General features: G+C 41.6%; 1 protein-coding gene across 1 annotated transcript; it reads right to left on the bottom strand.

Moving 5' to 3' along the window:
* Positions 1-6,303: 6,303 nt before the first annotated feature.
* adra1ab (adrenoceptor alpha 1Ab) lies at positions 6,304-15,728 on the bottom strand. Its single transcript, XM_069677294.1, has 2 exons — positions 14,813-15,728; positions 6,304-6,764 (listed from the first exon to the last, which is right to left on the bottom strand). Exons 1-2 carry the CDS (start codon positions 15,726-15,728, stop codon positions 6,304-6,306), a joined length of 1,377 nt encoding a protein of 458 aa, XP_069533395.1.
* Positions 15,729-19,005: the final 3,277 nt, after the last annotated feature.

The following is a 19,005-nucleotide window of genomic DNA, read 5'->3' as shown; positions in this document are numbered from 1 at the left end:
TACAATCTCAAATTCATGCTCAGTCCAGCTCCAGAGGAAGTCTTGCTGTCGGACACAAAAATCATCCCAAATAATGCGGCCTCTTTGACTTTCTAATGCAGTCACAATCATTGAGTCTACTTAACTCACGGCTCAGCATCATTATTAATCATGATCTCCATTTGGAATGAAACATCACTTTGCTAAGTCAACTGATTAGGTCAAACAGCACACTTCTCTACCCAGTAATGGGAGCCTGGATCAATTTATCACAACAGTGTTTGCCTTCATTTGACAGCTGCTGCACTGCTGTTTGAATCCTGTGCTGCTTTTTGAGAATGAGAGCTGCATGTTTAATGGAATCGGATGAATTTATTTCCATAAATAATATTTGAACTGATGGAAGCAGACACCAAACCGCTCTACGGCTCTCTTTCACACACACAAACACACGTACATGAGAACCAAACCCAACAGCACTAAAACAAATACAGGTGTACACACACACACACACACACACACACACACACACACACACACACGGATGGACACATATTCACGTTGGCATGGATGTGCACACACAAAGAAAGCAAGCTGTGGTTTGATGATTTTCCCTCCGTCAGAGTCTCTCCCTCTGGCACGGATAATTTGTTATGAATCATTAGTTTTCAGGGTTTCTGTTTTTCATTTCTCTCCGGAAGCCAAAAGAAGGCAGCGTCTGCTTTGCAAAGCTGTCAGTTCTGGCAGAACAGGAAACTGCTAGGGCGGCTTGTGTATTCTGGTTTGACATTCAAACTTGAGTAATAGTCACTGCAGAAAGTTTGCTTTGAATATAATATCATGTAGAATAAGCATAAAAAACAGGACATTTTGTTTCAAAGAACCCACAGATATATTAAAAAGAATTACAGCCAGACCTGAAACAAGCATATTTGTCTGATACAGCAAAACAAACAGGAAAGTGTGCTTAAATGTACCATCCAATGCTATTGTAATAATCTTCAAACAAAGCTTTATATCCTGGAATTCACAGGAAAAAGACATCCCTACAAAATGTGCTTGTTCTGTAAATGTGATTGCCTGCTTAGAGAAAGAAATGAATCTTAAGTTTCTCTGCCAATGATGTCAAAGTCAAGTACAGAGATGAAAATTGTCATGTCTTTGTTCTGTACGTCGATAGGAAAACATGATTGTTGTGCTGAGGTTTAAGACATATAAAAAGGAATTACATTTGGTCGTTATCTGTTTTTAATATGTGAGGTGATGAACAGGATGAGATGCCTGAAATACAACATTCTGACTTTGGTTTCTGACAAAGCAGGTTTGTACTTGTGTTGATAAATGGACTGTACTTATATAAATGGACTGTACTTATATAGCGCTTTTCTAGTCTTTGCGACCACTCAAAGCTGCTTTTACACTACATATCACATTCACCCATTCATACACTGATGGCAGAGGCTGCTACGTAAAGTGCCGAACTGTCAATCAGGTATCACCACTGGCTATGCCACCGAGAGCAATTTGGGGTTCAGTGTCTTGCCCAAGGACACTTTGACATGTAGCCTGAGGGAGCTGGGGATCGAACTTCCATCCTTCCGATTGAAAGACGACCGACTCTACCACTGAGCCACAGCCGCCACATCTACATTTCTGCAAATTCTAGTTTCAAGCATTAAAGATATAATCTTGAAGATTTTAATTTAAATAAATGTCTGTTCAGTCACTATCTATCGCCAAATTAGGTAACACAATGGTGATTGAGCCTATGGCCCACTGATGAAAGACTTTGCATTTGCGGAATAACAGACTGACTGTCTGGTGCGACTTTCACGGAAAAAATCACAAGTGGTGCCCAGTTAGTGACGCGTTTTCCATCAGCCAGCAGTGGTTGCATTTCTGGTCTCTGCAAGCGCTGCGAGTAAACAGTAATCTACTATGACTGAACAAAAGAAGAGATGGAGGACTACAGATACAACTTCAAAAATAAGTGAAAATCCAAAGAAAAAGTAACAAGTCTAGAAAGGAAAGCGACCGTCAGCCAGGAAAATCAAGAGCTGGAGCCAACCGTGGACGTCACACATGCAACACTGTCTTCATATCTGGGAAGTGTGCTCCCGCAATTACTGTTTATCACCACAGGTGCCACCAAAGAGAACGAAACTGAGATCTTCTGTCACGAATCAAGGCTGAACCCAGATGCAGACTGACAACAGGTAAGGTTTCACAATGGAGGTTTATTTGGAAGTCTGAGGCAGAGGATGGTGAAGGAGTAGATAGTAGGGGTCCTTGGCTGGGGAGTGGAGGAGTGATCCAGAGAGAGGTTGGCTGGCTGGCGGGCTGGCAAAAGGAGGTCCTGGAGACAGGGAGAACAGATGTCAAAAAGGGTGGCAGGCAGGCAGGCAGGCAAGCAAGCAAGCAAGCAAGATCTCAAACAAGCAAGATATGGCAGACAGGCTAAAGGCTAGTTGAGCTAGACTTGTGGCACATAAACAAACCGTATGGCACAACGATCCGGCAGGGACTGACTGTCAGTGCAGGGTTCTTATAGGAGGTGGTGATTGCTTGATGGCTGGCAGGAGTGCTGATTGGAGATCCAGAGCAGGTGTGTGGAGAGTGAAAGAGACAGAGAGCCAGGGGGAGGGGAGAACAAAAACACACAAAGCACTCCTCACTCACACTAAAAACTCTGAAAGTAATCAAAAAACACACAGACATCTTCGAGATTACAACTTTAAGTAACCAGTAATGAAATCTGAGTACCAACTTAAAATATCTTATTTAGATAATGAAGAAAAAGTGGAACACATTAACAGAAAACTGTCTAGGAAGAAGAAATATCTTGCCAGACAAGAAAAATAAACATATTTCATCTTAATCCGATTTCCCTTTTTGCAGAGCACTCTTATACTTTAAACAGGAAAAAGACATCATGAAGACTTAAGTCCATGTGTGAAATGTCATTACATTCATTTATTTATATATTTTCTTCCACATTCAGTCATGCCTCCGTAATGAAAATCCAACACATCTCCTTCAGCCACTTGTTGCCTAATGCAGTGTAACATTGAGTCCTGGGCCGTGTAATCTCAGACAACGAGCGCTGCATGTTTATTCGTTTTTTTGAGACAGTTTAGCGGATGCCATTATGTAAAAGTTGGAGCTTACAGAGTTTAAACACGGACATAATCCTCCTGAACAGTCACTTAATGTCTCTGTTTGAGTACAAACCTCGAAGAGCAATGCAGAATGAAGAACATTCGTTTTATTGTGCCCCAACCTAAGGTGACCGTTAAATGACGAATCATTTGTCTTCTAGAAGTTCTTTCAACGTCCTGCGTTTCTCCGATAAGCATTCTTAGGTATTCATCACTGTTATGATGTCTGTCGGGTAGAAAAATGCCTTTAATCCGAGCAAAGCAAAGAAAAGCAAGTGTGTTTGTACCAGGAGGAAGCAGAGGATTAATAGCTTAGAAGAAATGTGTGACAACTTCTTAAAAAACAGATAAGAGACAGCCTGAAACATGTTTGTTTAAGCCACTGTAATAATCAGTGTTCATGACAGGTTTCTTAATCAAACACTCACATTATCTCAGCACTGGAGAGCAGAATGTGTCAATGTGAATTTGTGTAACAGAGTGAGCTTTTACTAATTAATGAAATCACATAATATCTATAAAGACAGACACAAAGACATTCATAAAGTAGAAAGCAATCTGAATGAAATCTCCCTGGACTTGTGAAAGCTTTCTTTTGTTGTAACTGTTAACTGGCAGCCTTCTGTTAAAGGTTACAGTCATATATTACCTTCTTTTCTATAATTTAATATGCATCACAAGGCAGTAAGTGTGAATGGATTTCACAATGGATTTTTGTATGTATAATGTTTGAAATTGTAAAAAACAAAAGCCTTTACCTTGTACATTACCTGGTCAGCAGCAAACAGCAACAGTTGCAAACTATCTGGTGAAAAAGTAGAACAAATTATAGTGAAAACTGGACTAACATTCTGCAGGTGGGCAGGAACCCAAATCAAAATAATGTTGCGCTGTAACTGCTGGATTTGTAAACACGCAGCTACTTGCAAACATGTTCCTACAATTACATACTTATAAAGTTATGAAATGTCACTGATACGTCAGGCAGGGGCGTTTCCTGGGGCCTGGGGTTGCATGGACCCCCTTAAAATGTGTTTGGCCACCCCAGGTGCCAACCCACAGCCCTGTTAACACTGCAGTTCCGCCTCAGCGCTGTACCGAAGCTCAACCGGAGCTCCACTGTCATGCAGCTGTTGCCATTTTACATTAGACCAAGCAACGCCGAGGTAAATCTGCCCCAGTGTGTGTTTCTAAATAGCGTTCCGGAGTTGAGGAAGCAAAATGTGCGTGAGGTATAACCCAACAGCGCGTGCTTCAAATACACACACACGGCGCTGTTCCTCCCTGCTGGCTCCGCAGGGCTCCGTTTGCACAGACATCCTTCTGCCTCACCTGCGGAACGACTTCACTCCACCGTTCCGCCTCCGTGCGTTTTACATAGAAGACGAAACCTAACAGAGGCATAATAATCCCGCCTTGAACTGGCAGTGTAAAAGGGGCTTTTGGTTGGCCATCTGCCCGGTCAGAGGCGGGAGTAAAGTTTAAACCAATTTAATGAGCTTAGTTTCAACAGGCTGCAAGCAGCTGTTGCTTAATTTCAATACAGCCCTTCTTCTTTTGTAGCTATGTTTACTGTAAGATAAACCCTCTTGTCGAGTCCTCAAAGAATGAAGCATGAAAGATTTTGTTACTCTGTTGTGATATTTTTCAAATAATGAAACAATACACAGGAATGTAACAAGTGCATGAAACATAATAGATAAAGTAGATTTGATCAGGGGAGACAGAAATGGAAAATAAATGCTATTCAGGCGTGTGTGTGCGTGTGTGTGTGTGTGCACAATTCATGCCCCCCCTGCATTAGTCAGTGCCCCCAGTCGGTTAACGCCAGTCAAAAAATTCCCTGTGTGTTTCAGGGTCAACCTGTTTCTGCATTAAAGACAACATACACATAGACACAAGTTAACGGAGAACACAGACATCAGACAAGAACTGCTTCAGTTTCATGCATCATTTTTTCTCTAGTGTCTGGGAAACTCTGAAAGGACTGTACTGGTGGAAAACCAGTAGGCACACATAGTCCTTTTAACAATACAGAGACAAATTGTGTTTTTTTTAACGAAACACCAGATATGATTTTAAACAACACATGTAGATTTAAAGCTGGGCATTTTGGTAGCATTTCTTTTAACGTTTCTTAAAATTGTATTTGCATCCTCACAATCAGTAAGTAAAAAGGTGGTTGAATAGCCCGGACAATAACGCGCTGAGCTCCTCTCCCTCTTTGCTCTCCTTACCTCCAACTTTCTTTCGGAAGAAATGGCTTTGGAATTTTTTAGGTTGTATACTTTCAAAATCAGGTTTTATTCTTGCTTGTCACCCCAAAATTGCCTGTGGCTTTGACACATCTTTGATACAGCCTCAACTGAGCATTAAAAGCTTCAGAGCGCTACAATGAAGAGCTTTTGTTTGAGACTGCTCTGTACTGAAAGGCTTTCCTCTTATTTATCTGACACCCAAACTCAACTCGTATTTCTCCTTTCCAACACAATTTGACAGATATTTCATAATCAAAGCCTGGCGAGTGTCTCATCCCTTTAAAACAGAGGTCACACATTTAATGCACACACACCTACGCTCGCTTCCACTTTCTCAGGACTGTTGGTGAATACTAATTACACCAAGTTTTTTTAGTTTTTTTTCCCATAAGGCATTGTGCAATCTGCAGAAATACCACTAATGTTTAAAGAAATCCTCTCTCCAGAGAGCTTTAATGTCACTTCAATAAAATGCTATTATCTCTTTTATTCTTTCCCCCCCAAGCACTGATGGCTACTAATGGTGTGTCCATACTTGCAAAAAGGATTTTGCCTCCCATTCTTAAACCAAAGTAACATTTTCGCCAAAGTCTCTTACTGTGTGATCAAACCCAGCAGTTTTTCTGCTTGCACATGCAGTGCTCTGTTCAAGAGCAGCTCTGTAGGGGCTGGTAAGCGTAGACAAAATGTTATTCATGTTATTTGACACTCGAGGCATTTACTCAGGCATAGAGCCTTAAGGCAGCAGAGTTGTCGTCTGCGTCCTCTGGAGGCAAGTCACTATCAGCTAACCTTGCCCCCGAGGAATATAAATATACATGCAACAGTTGAGCGTAAGTGTTTCCCCGAGGCATAGCAAGTTCAACATCGCAGATGTGACAACTTTCTCTATCTCTTCAACATGCCAATCAAACAGCCTCTCCTGTTACGCCAAGAGAAAGGCGTAAGACCTTAGTTGATCTGTGACTGGAGGGGTTCTGTGGTACAGATGTTTGACTTGCTGAGAAACACCAAGCCTTCAGCAGACTCTTCCTCTGGATTTGTGCACTCTGAGCCTGATCTGGGCCTCTGGCGGATGGTGAGGAGGTTGAAAGCGCCCTGCAACAACCCCATGAGGAGACTTGGCTTTGGGCTGAGGTATTACACATGAGGCCCGGACTGGAGGAATGGGAGGTGATATGTCCTTGTGGTTTGGAAGCTGGAAGTCCAGTCCTCCGGCAGCGACCACGCAGCACGTTGTGGAAGGCTTTCTTGAACTCCTGGCTGAAGCAGGGGTAGATAATGGGGTTAATGCAGCTGTTGAGGTAACCCAGCCAGAAGGTTATCTTGAAGATGGTTTCAGAAGGCTTACAGGATGGGAAGATAGATCCTAGAAACACACAGACACTAATCAGAATATGAATGGAAAGGAAACAGAACTTCAAGTCCTAATAAGACCTTAAGCACATTGCTCATTGCCTGTCCACATATTTGTGTACTTTTGGTTTATGGCTGTTTTTTAGTGGTTTGAGCTTCTTTCTTCCAATTTACAGCAATCTTCAGCTGGCAATGCTGCCTTTCTCTCAGGGCTGAGTGAGTAAAATCTCAGCAGACAGGTTGAAATGTTAGTTCAAAGGCGTAAATTTTGGGTGGAGGCTTTTACAGCGGAACAAATGCTCATGGTCTAAGAAGGACATGTTCGACCATCAGATAAGACCGTACTGTTCAGATGCTCTGGACCTTCTGTTCTGGGGTTAACACGTTTAAAGAAATCATGTCTCTGGAGTGCTTTTACATTTTTCACAGTTTTTTTTTCACAACTAGCACAGTTGTATTGCACTCTTAAGCATACTATTTTGCCGATCGATAGGTGGTGTTAAATGCTGAGACACACAGCTATACGAAAGCAGGTAAGAAGACTGCTGACTTTGGGTGGCATTTTGTAAAGAGTGTATTGTAAAAACCTTAAAAATGTTGACTGTGCTGATTTGTCTCTAACCCAAGACTCTACAGACAAAAACACATACACTGTGAGGTGATTGTATACCCTATTTTTTTTTTTAAAGGAGCCAATTGTTGATACAATTCTTTGCTAAAAGAAGTCCAATTCTATGTAAGTGTACCAGAAAATGATCCAAATTTCAATTGATTTGTTACATCTGCAAATATTTTCCAGTGAGTTTATGGTCTCAATTTGCGACTTTGAAGCCTTTTTCAATAAAGCATGATGTTTAATAAAATTACGGTCCCATTTTGAGTAAAATGGACATTAAAACAGCAGCTTTAAGGCTTGGCTCTCTTTGATTGACACGTCGTTTCTAAGGGGACCTGTCAACCGGGACGGAGGCTAAGCAATGAGTATTCACAATCCCGTTCTCTTATGGTCAATTCTGACCCCCAAAAAGCCAAGATGGTGACAACCAAAATGCCAATCATGAGGCTTCAAACCCTGCTGACGTTACACAGTGGTTAGGTCCATTTTTTGGCCGACCACCAGGGTCAGCCCTACACATGGGTCTGTCTGTGTGTGACTGACTGACTGACTGACTGACTGAGTGACAGTACTTTCAGAGCCCTAGAGAGAGAGAGAGTCGCAACATTGTAATTGAGGATCATGGAGCATATTGGAGCATATTGGACCTCCATTGACGCAAATCTCTGTCTACATGGCTCTGGATACTTTGTTCGGGGGACTAGGCGAGGCTGCTCCTCCGCTGCTCGTCCGCTGTCCTCAACTGCGTCCGCAGCGCGCATATCCAGGGGTAGTTTCAGGGCTTTGTTTTAAAGGTTCCATGAGTTGGTCTTAACAGAAAACGATCTTATTTACATTAGAAACGGGACCTGAGTTAACACACGGCGAAAACAACCGTATGAGCCGAGACAAGGACACAGAGAGCGAGCTAGGAGAGAGAGGGACAGATCGCACCCAAGTTACGTTTGTAACATGATGTTATTTATTTATTTTTACTAACATATATACTTATGGCCTGCGGGAGACTTATGACTACATTTCTATTTCAAAGAAAATGAAGCAGGAACCGCAATATAGAGCCTGTGAGTGACTTTATTGATCAAAAAACTTCCTGGAAAAGTTACAAATAAAGTAAAAAAAATAACAACAACGGCCCAGGAAACACTTCAAAATAAAAGCATGGTGTACAAACGAGGGGAGTCAGACTTCCAGATCGGGCTTTTACTTTGAAAAAGCACGCTGGAAGTGTTGACCTACCTTACTCTCCATGCCTGTGACTTTTACTACAGGAAGAGACGTTAATATTGCTGTCAGAGATCAATAGGACTCATCACAATTCATTTTCATCGTGTATTTTGCCTGAGAACCGCGTGAGGCTCGCGGTAAAAATAGGCGAGCCTCCTATTCTCTACATTTTCAGTGTGTCAGAGGCGCGAGACACGCGCGTGTCACACCAGCAGTATGAAGACTCATCTTTTTTCATGCACTTGAAATGAAAAAGAACACGTTCTGCAGCCATCACGCACACGCCACGCTTCCAGTGTTGTCCACAAAAGCTCACATTGATCTGTTGCGGTCAACCACAAAATAGGTTTTGACCTAGTCTTGTTTTATGTTGGATGTTTTGTTTTCATATGTCATGTTCTTCATCACAGGATTCTGAGAATTACTGATTAGAAATCAAGACCAAAGAATGTATGATATACAACTATCCATTATAAGTGATAACACTGGATGCTTTATAACTTGCCCACTTAATTATACTCCAACATCTAACTGAATCAGATGTTCCTTTGACATGTGAACTCAATTTTCCACCAAACATTCACTAAATAGCAACAAGGATACAAGACAGAAAACATGTTCTTTCTTGGTGGAGAAAATACAAGCAGGTAAAGTCCAATAACAGGTCTATTTTATGTGCAAAACCCTTTTTTTTTTATCAAAACAATGCTTTATAGTGGTTTTGTACACAGTGAGATACGACTGAAAAGTTAATTTTATGAGCTTGGTAACCAGACTGTACTGTGGTGCAGGTGGACAGCAACTTAGTGCTTCAGCTCAAAGCAGGCTTTCCATCTGAATTGCTCTGAAAAAAATTATGAAAAAATATGTGTTTTTTTTCAAACCCTTATTCTGGATATCTCAGACTATCACTTCCTCAGAGCTCATATGCGCGCTGAGCTTTGAGCTGTGAAGGTCCGTCTCAAATGAAATGCAGAGCTATTCTCTGATGACTGGGTGCCTTGGGAGGCTACAGGGTGACTGAGGATGCCTCCTAGCATTACAGCCCATTAGGCCTCATGCTTGTTATCTATAATAGCTTTCTTGGGAGGGCGCAATAGTTTGGTTCATTCCATTTCATCTCACAGCATAAACCCATTCTGCTCCAGTGGTGCTTTGGTCTATTTAGTTACTTGTAATTGAATTTTTTGATGTCCTTTCCGAGAAACTCGAGCAGCAGAAGGGAGGAAGGTCCTTTTGGATGTTCAGAGAGCAAAAATATAATCAAGCAACAATATATAAAAGATTCAGGCCTCAACAGCTTTTGTGTAACACTGGTGCTGAAGCACAGGAGGGTTACTGTTACCTCAGTTAGTATCTTCAGCCATGATTGTGGCACAACCACGTCGGGATGTTCAAGTGGTCAGTCCACCACTTTGGTCCAAACCGAACTACATACATTCACGGTACTCTGAGGATGATACTGACCTACTCTCTTAGGCCTTCATGGGGTTGAAGTTTTTTTGTGTTTTCTTTGAGATTTAAGATGCTGTTATACCTGAAATCTTTGCACAGATATCCATTGTGCCAGGACGATTGATCCCGTGTTGAGAAGGAGGTTCAAATTTTTGGTATGACTATCACCATGGGCATTGGGTGAGAATGCATCAGACAGGAAACTTCAGGTAATTTGAACAAAGGTTTGTTTCTCCAAAGTAATAATGATTGGGGTTCAATAAGGGGGAACAAAACACATGGGACGCATTAATGATCAACTGCCGCCCCATGTGAAGGTGAAAGAGGGAGTGCAAGGGAGTACAGTCCTTAAATAAGGAGTGATCAGGTGAATTCAATCTGGGTAACGAGTAGTGCCAGAGAGTACAAACAACTAATGAAATGATGGAAGTAAAATAAAGGTGAGGTAGGTGAGGAAGGGAAGTGGTGAAAGGTAACAAAATGATCTTTACTACACTCTGACCTATCCTGTAACCACAAGCTTAAAGTTCCCCTTGAATGTTTCTGTTGTGCCACCAAATGTTTGATATTTGTAAGTGTAATGTCTCAACAACAATAAAAAGGCTTGCCATGACATTTAGCTGAGAAGTTCATAATCCACTTAGGCCAAGTTAAAAAAGATTGATGGTAGAGAAGGAATAACTCAAATCTTCAATACCTTGGTTGAGGACTATATATTGAAAACACAATCAGCCTGAGCTGTACTTAGCATATAGGGCTACTTAGCAAATGTTAACATGCTATTATATTAAACCAAGATGTTAAACTTGGTAAATATTACCAGCAAAACCATAGCATTTTAATATTATCATTGTGAGCATGTTAGCATGCAGGCATTAGCATTTGGCTTAGTGCTTAAGCACAATCTCTCAGCGCTGCTAGCATGGCTGCTAACACTGTGTAAAGCACTTTGAATTGCTTTATGTATGAATGGTGCTCTATAAATAAACCTGCCTGGCCTAGTCTTTTTTAACCACATAAATATAAAGTATATTCATGATACATTTGATATACAATTGATAAGATTTGTTATTTGGTATTATTTCTTCATTTTAAATATGTCTGCATGGCTCCATTAAGTTTAATAGTCATATTCAGTAAACCAGACTGTGCAGAGGCACCATGAAAAATGTAATTTAATTTAAAATATTGACAACATAGCTGCTCTCTAAAAGTGAAGTATATGTCATAAAGCCTGCCTCCTCCATGTTAACAGATGGAACTATAAAACTATAAAATCAAAATACACACCAGATAAATTTTCCTTAAACATTTTCGTAATTATAGTTTGTTCTTATCATGCTGATTAATGTCTAAGTTTAGTTGTAATTAGTTATTTGATGCTGCCAAAATGATGATTGACAGCTCTGTTGACAAATACGGCTCCTGCAGCCGATCTGTTCCGGATAAGCAGAGTAGAGGAGGACCAGCGAGAGGAGACGTAACTAAATCAGTCATTGAAGTTTCCATATCTGAGAACGTCTGCTTCACAATCTCTGCTGTTCATTTGGTAAGTTAAGTGTGTGTGTTTTGGTGGCTCCACCCACTGATCTCTACTGCGCAGCTCTCCAAATTACGTCACCAGCGCAAGATGGCAGCGCCTGTCATCTTCTGGCTGTCAGACGCTGTCACTATGGCTTCTATTTTGTACAATGAGAGCAGATGGAGATGCATCGTCCATCTTTACATACAGTCATTGATGTAGACCTATACTGTGATATGTCCAAGTGTCTTTAGTCAAAATGCCCTTTGGCTAAATGTTTCAGCACTAATGTAAAAACTGTTTTAACAAAAATGTATCAAAGCCATGAAAGTGTGTTAATCACACAGTAGATAGCAATTAGACAAAATAAGCCTGAAGCTATCAACACAAATAAAAAGTCCCACAATTGATATTAATGAATCAGGACTATAGTAAGCTTGCATTTACCGCAAATAGATCAATATCTAAGATAAATGAGGAAGCTCTGTCAACTGATGAAGACTGTGTGCAGCTGAAAGCTCTGGAAAAAGCTAGCAAGTGAACCTGACCCTCATATTGTTTTTTTTTAACCCAGGATCATTTAGATTTAGTGATTGTGTATTTCTAATCCCAGTATAAAAGAAAGTGTCAATTTAACACATATAGCAGCCCAGTTTTAAGCAGAGTATCCCTTTTGTTTGCAGTAGGATTTAATATTAGGCCTTCAGTAATGAATGTACACAGGCACCAAAAAGAGAAGAGATAACACACAGTGTAATATTTGTTCAGATAATGTGTTTCATTCACGTCTCCTCCGTCTTGTACAATGGATTGTCCCCCTCTTCAATAAGATTACAGTGTGTGTAACCAAATACACGTTCCAGCTATAATCTCACCATCTGTGAGCTGGGAGCAAACTGCTGACAGTCTACTACCCTTAAACACACACTGGTCCCCACTGACATTCACTTATCTCTGTCGAGTAATAAGAGTTATTTAAGAAGCTATTAAGATTTCAGATTAGGCTTCATAATGGTTGGCTTCTGTCCTCTCTTACATCTATGATAACATCATTGTTATCTTTCTTTTTTTTGACAGCCTGACAAACTGTAGGTGTAATTTTGTGAAGATAAAGTTCAGAATTTCAGCCTCAGAGGACATTTGACTTTCCCTGAGCTCCTCATATTGTTCACTGAAGCTCATATCTACACGGAGGTTTTACAATAACAGTGGAATAATCCTTATCGGTTAACTTCCATTCAGTTTGGCTTCTTATACAATTTTAATTAGCTATTTAAAACGTTTTATATGTTAGAATAAAGCTAACCTCTATAGGACATAAGAATCTAAGAAATCTTTAATGCTCTCATTATGACATGAATCAGTGATTCAGAGACAGGGTTAGTAAAAGTGAAGATGTTAGAGTGGTTAGGTCTTTATTGTATCCATTACTCATTCAGTCTATTTATCATATGTGGCACAGACAAATTTGGAACGAAAGGGGCGTAGATTAGCGCGTCGACCCGGGTTTTGTGTTCCAATCATTGCCGATCGGAGCCGAGGCGATAATTACCCAGGTCTACTGCAGAGCCATTTGACCCGGGTCTGAATGCCGATTGTAACCTTTCCCACTAAACAAACATTTTTCTTTACCTGGACTGAACTGCAGATTTTTCCAAGTCTGTTGCATTTGTAGCCGCACCCACTAATGATGTCACAGTGTACACACACACCCACACACACCCACACACACCCTGGACTGCTCTTTTTTTATAAACAGCATTTACAACATTTACTACTTATTACAACTGTTATGTGTTAGTTTTTCATCAAAGTCATTATTTTTTCCTCCTGTATAAAAAATAGATAATAAATAGATATATATTTATGAGCCAAATAGGGAAACTTTTTACCTATGCTTATGTGTAAACATGTCACTTCCTGCTACCTTCAATGTTACCAGTGTAACCAAAGACAGTGAGAATACAATGCGACCCTGTCGAAAGGGTCACTCGCAGTTATCAGCCAGCACCATTCTGCAGCTCTTGCGCTTATCGAAGCTTAATTGCGAGTGTCACACTGAAAGTCTCAGACAAAAGTGCTTCCCAACAGATAATAGATAATAAACGGATAATAAAAGCAGACAGATCAATAAAATGAATGATAACAAAAGTACAATAAAATAAATAACATCGCAGAGTAAAAGCCTGTTTGTAAAGGTATGTCTTGAGTGGTGAAATGAAACAAGGGACTGACTCTGCAAGTCTCTGGCAGGTTGCTTGAAAGTCTAGCGGCTCTGATAGCAAAAGCGCTGTCACCTTTGGTTTTCATCCTATTGTCTCTTTAGCTGCAGCGTCCGCCTCTGAAATGGGCCGTTCAGAACAGCTGCAGGTTTCTACGTAGAACCTTGCTTTCACTGAAATCGACCAATCGTCATTCACCTCGGGCTGCCTTCTTGCACTAGCTTGTAGTCAAGTCGTTTCAACTTACCATTTTGATACCTCCTGATGATTCTGGCTCGTACATATAAGGCCATGATTTGTGATTCAAAAACACATTAAAAAATTGAAAATTGATGTATAGCTAAAATATTTCACCTTTAAGATGCACTGAGCTTCCAATTAAATGTAATGCAAACCCATTGTTGCACTATTTGACACTTTGAAAGGAGAAATTTCTCCTAGTAACATAGTAGAAAGACCGCCAAAGTCCGTGAGGTGTGGAGTTTGGGGACTATGGATAGGACACAGGTCCAAACACGACTACACCGAACCAACAAGACATTAACCATGTGTGGAAGGATGAAAACAGACACTTTTTATGTGCCACGCTAAAAAAGGTTTTGATTAAGCGTCGGTATTTGTCGACCTTGGCTGAATACACGTTGCCTTAAAAGTTGGTGAAAAGCAAAAAAGAGCTAGAAGAAAGCAAATATTGGACTTACATTTATCACATCTCCACCAGACTAGGTGACAATATGACACATTTTTTCTTCACAACTTTTTACTGGGAATAGATTCACAGTTTAAGATATTAAAATCTTTTTAATGTCCTGCAGACAAACATTCTCTATTCAGATGGAAAGAGGAGTCCTTAAGAATTCTTAAAAATACAACCTTTGTGTTTTTGAAGGTTTGCCAGGGTTTCATCTTTCAGAAAAACATCGCTCATAGCTTGGAGACTTGAATAATAATAATAATACATGAAAAGGCACAGACTTGCGGTTATGCCAAGTTAAAAACAGAAGTAGTTAAGCGATACCTACCGATGGGTAAAACCAGGAAAAAGGGGAGCCAGCACAGAATGAAGCATCCGACAACAATGCCCAGAGTCTTGGCTGCCTTCTCTTCTCTTGAGAACTTCAGCATCCTCGGCAGGGAGAAGGTGGTGTGTTTATGCCTCTTCTCCCCCTCTTCATCATCCTGTTTCTCTGTCTGAGCAGCATTCCCTCTGTGTATCCTCAGCGTCACCCCGTCTGTCTCGACCCCTTCTCCCTCACTGCCCTTCCTCAGAGTCTTAGTCTCTCTCTTTGCTACAGTGTACACTCGGCAGTACATCGCCAGGATGATGGCCAGTGGTATGTAGAAAGATCCCAGTGCTGAGAATAAGGCGTAGCCAGGCTCCTCCGTAATTCTGCACACGGTTTCATCCTCTGGGTCGGGCTCCTTCCAGCCGAACAGAGGGCCCACTGATATCGCTGCGGAGAGTCCCCAGAGAGCAGCCACTGCAGTCAGGCCTCGTCGACCTGTAGCCATGGCAGGGTAGCGCAGAGGGTAGCTGACAGCCAGGTAGCGATCGATGGATATCACACACAAGCTGAGGATGGAAGCGGTGCAGCAGAGGACATCCAGGGCGGCCCACACGCTGCAGAAGGACCGGCCGAACACCCACCTGCCGAGAGCCTCCGAGGTGGCGGAGAAGGGCAGGACGGCGGAGCTGAGCAGCAGGTCTGCGGCTGCCAGGTTGGCGATGAAATAGTGCGTCACAGAGCGCCAGTGGTGGTGGAATAACACTGACAGGATGACCAGGATGTTGCCAAGCACCCCGAACACAACAAACACCACCAGCAGCATCCCCAAAACCACTGCCTTGGCTACATCCATTGGCGGGTAGGCGGAGGAGCTGCAGTTGGTGCAGAGATCTGCTGCAGAGAAAACAGTCATGTTCTCAGATGGAACCATAGCAATCTGTAGGGTGTGTTAGGTTCCTGCAGACAGATATCACTCATTCCACTTGTGTGTCTGCAGCTTCAACCCTCCATCTCTTTCTGCTCCTTCTTATGGAGACGATAAGAGTGTTCCTGCTGCATAAACAGAGTTGTTGTGCCAACACCTCAGAGGTGACGTGGACTTTGCCAGGGTCCCTTGGCAGAATGTCACGTTTAGAGGGAGCAGCACCGTCACAATTTGTCATATGTAGTCCATAAAGCCTAATAACTTAAATATTCATGATGTTGCAGTCCTGTAGTGTTCAGCCAGGCTGAAAGGCTTTATAGCAAGAAGCCTGTCAAAACAGGAAAAGAGAGAAAGCAAAATTAACATCACATAGTGCAAAGCTTTTATAAATACCCAAAACAGGCTCATTACCTCTTAAGTGCTGCTCTTTCTGCAGCATTGTAGGAACAAATCAAAACCTCACACATAAAGTAGAACCCATTTAAGTTAAATTGGCTAAAATAATAACTACACAGCTCTGGGTCATGATTAAAAGGTACAAATATATGAATGGTCACAGCCTCTCTTTTTGCAAATTGATCCTTTATTACAGATGCATGAAGAAACAGGAGTCACGCTCGAGTGAACTGTGTGTCACGCACGATTTCCTTGTCATCACAAAAGAAATTACAGCCTGCTTCTCTTTTTGTCTCTGCAAGCAAACAACTTACAATTTTAGCTCTACCAGTGTATGACCAGACTGCTCGATCTATGGAAATATCTGTTTCAAGAGACTGTGGAGGGCATAGCTCTCAAGCAGCAGGGGTGGTAAGGATTAGAAGAGGAAAAAAAGGAAACAAGATGTAATCAAAAGCAGGGGTAAAGACAAGGACACCACAGACGCAACCCTTGGGGGGGAAAAGAAAATCCTCCGTGACATTATGAGAAAACAAGCCATCCATACAGGGAATACAGAGATAAATGAAAGCAAAGATCAGTTTTTTAAAGAGCAGACATTTAGCCGCAGCCTCTGATGGCTTCCTTGAAGGTCTTGTGTCTGAAAGCTGTGCTCTAACTCAACCCCCTTATGACAGGCCAGGAATTGAACCTTGAGGAGGGCACTTTATTAATGTGTCGAAGGCTTCGGCCACTGATAGTCCCACTCAGTACCACTCTCTGCGTACGTGTTGGAGATCTAGGATGTCACTGGGGGAGATAAACGGCGGCGGGGAATAAAAGAATGATAAAAGAAGAGTGATAAAGCCTTCGGAGAGCGGAGTCACGCCTGTCACATGTTCGTGCATCGGATCAAAGGCTTTCGCTCACTGCACAGCCCACCACAAGGCGGAACAAAATCCACCCATATAAACACTTGATGCTGGGATCAGTAGCCAGAGGGGGAATGGAAATGAAATAGGCAGTGAATGGATATCTCAGATTGTTTCTGCTGAAGAGCTGAACGCGGTGATATTTCAAATACATTTTCAGTTGTAAAGAGATTCCTCTGTGTGGTGAAGTGTCTGCTCACAGAGATTAGCTGCATCTCTTAAGTTTATTTTCTCAGCCCACCTGTGATTGAAAACTACTCTGAAATGTGTCAGGCAGAAAACAGATTAACATTAACCTGAGGTAATAGAGTGAAAAATATTCAACAAAGGTAAAACAACATTATCTATACCCTCATAATCATGTGGTATTCCAGGGTTCTGCAGCACTGCACCAAATCTAAAGGCAAACTGCTTTTAAAGAGAAATAAGTCTTTCCTGAGGTTAAACAGCAGAGCTGTTTGTGACACTATCTTCTCCTGAAGCTGCTTGGCTCATACATTTTATTTGAATGTGATGTATCAGCCCATTCTCACTCCAAATTCTTCAGAAAAGCTTCTTAATCAGTGGCCCAACTCGTTAATATGTGACGCTGTGGCTAACCCTATTGTGTCATTTCTGGACGCTGTCTTCAGGCTTATTTTTCTGATGTAGCGTTGAAGTCAGGTGATGTAGTATGAAGAGCACCGATGGCCATCAGGAGTGATGGATGGGTCAAACAGACCAAAATCGAGTCGACCTCTTTTAGGAAGTTGAAACACGAAATGTAGGTTAGTTACATTACATGCATAAGTTAGTTACATCATATACGGTGCATTAGTTATTACATTACACTAGTTCCATAACTATTGCGTATGTTTGTATAGACTGTATAAAAAGATGGACACATGACAGCTCCCTAAAAGTGAAGACAAAACATTTCGAGCGCCCCCTGCTGTCTGGCGGCAGTATAGGTCATAAAGCCCGCCTCCTCCATGTTAACAGATGGGACATGGGTCAAACTATAAAATCAACATACATGGCAAATACATTTTTCTTAAACATGGCTTTGTCATTATAGCTAGTTATTATCATGCTGATTACGTCCAAGTGTTATTTGATGCTGTAAAAAGAATGATTGACAGCTCTGCTGACAAATGCGGCTCCTGCAGCCGATCTGTTCCGGATTAGCAGAGTAGAGGAGGACCGGCGAGAGGAACTAAACAATCGCTACAGTCGTTGAAGTTTCCATATCCATGTTAAATGCAGCTGCGGGATTTTTGCTGGGGTTTTTTCCGGTAAGTTAAGTGTGTGTTTTGGTTTGTGAAAGTGGCTACGGCGGCTCCACCCGCCGATCTCTACTGCACAGCTCTGGCTTCAAATGATGTCACCAGCACAAGATGGCAGCGCCTATCATGGGGAGTATTTTGGCTTAAATTTTGTACAATGCGTGTACAATGGAGATGCGACATCCATCTGCATAGACTAATCTTGTGCTAATTTAAACCTGGTTCCTAAAACTAACCAAATTGTCTTGCTGCTTAAGCCCAACCATTTTGCAGCCTTGTGTTAATTATTGTTGCACAGCCTAAAAAGCAAACAGTATGATGCTTTTTTATTATTGCTTATTTTACAGCTTTATTTTAAAACAAAATCTCCCCCCCCCCCCCCCAAGCAAGTGAACCTGATCCTCATGTTTCTTCCTCCCCCCCCTTGTGTCAATGGGGTGTTTTAGACTAACTTTTAAAAACTGATTTTAAAAATAAAGTTTATATTGTAATTACTGGAACCACGTCTCTGGCCTCTGAGTATAAAGAATCTGTGTGTCCTAAGTGTGGGGAAAAGAAATAATTCCGAGAAACTCCCAGAGTGGCGTTGTCTGGCAACCTAAATTCTCATTTGATTTGATAACGGTAATATCATTGGACAGATATTGTTCTAATTCTCTTCCACTCGCTGTCACTACCACAACTTGGCGTTGCCGGCAGGATTTACTCTTT

Source organism: Semicossyphus pulcher, unplaced genomic scaffold, assembly GCF_022749685.1.
Source record: "Semicossyphus pulcher isolate SPU_LCO1_2020_fin unplaced genomic scaffold, fSemPul1.0.p SCAF_28, whole genome shotgun sequence".
In the NCBI taxonomy this organism is placed as follows: Eukaryota; Metazoa; Chordata; class Actinopteri; order Labriformes; family Labridae; genus Semicossyphus; species Semicossyphus pulcher.
The sequence above is the reverse complement of the archived record's forward strand: the minus strand, read 5'-3'. Positions and strand labels throughout refer to the sequence as shown.

Bases quoted from the DNA above. Each gene is read 5' to 3' on its own strand.
- adra1ab (XM_069677294.1), bottom strand. From the start codon at position 15,728: ATGGTTCCATCTGAGAACATGACTGTTTTCTCTGCAGCAGATCTCTGC. The intron at 6,765-14,812 runs GTAGGTATCGCT...GTGTGTTTCTAG, and splicing joins TTTCCTGGTTTTACCCATCG to GATCTATCTTCCCATCCTGT.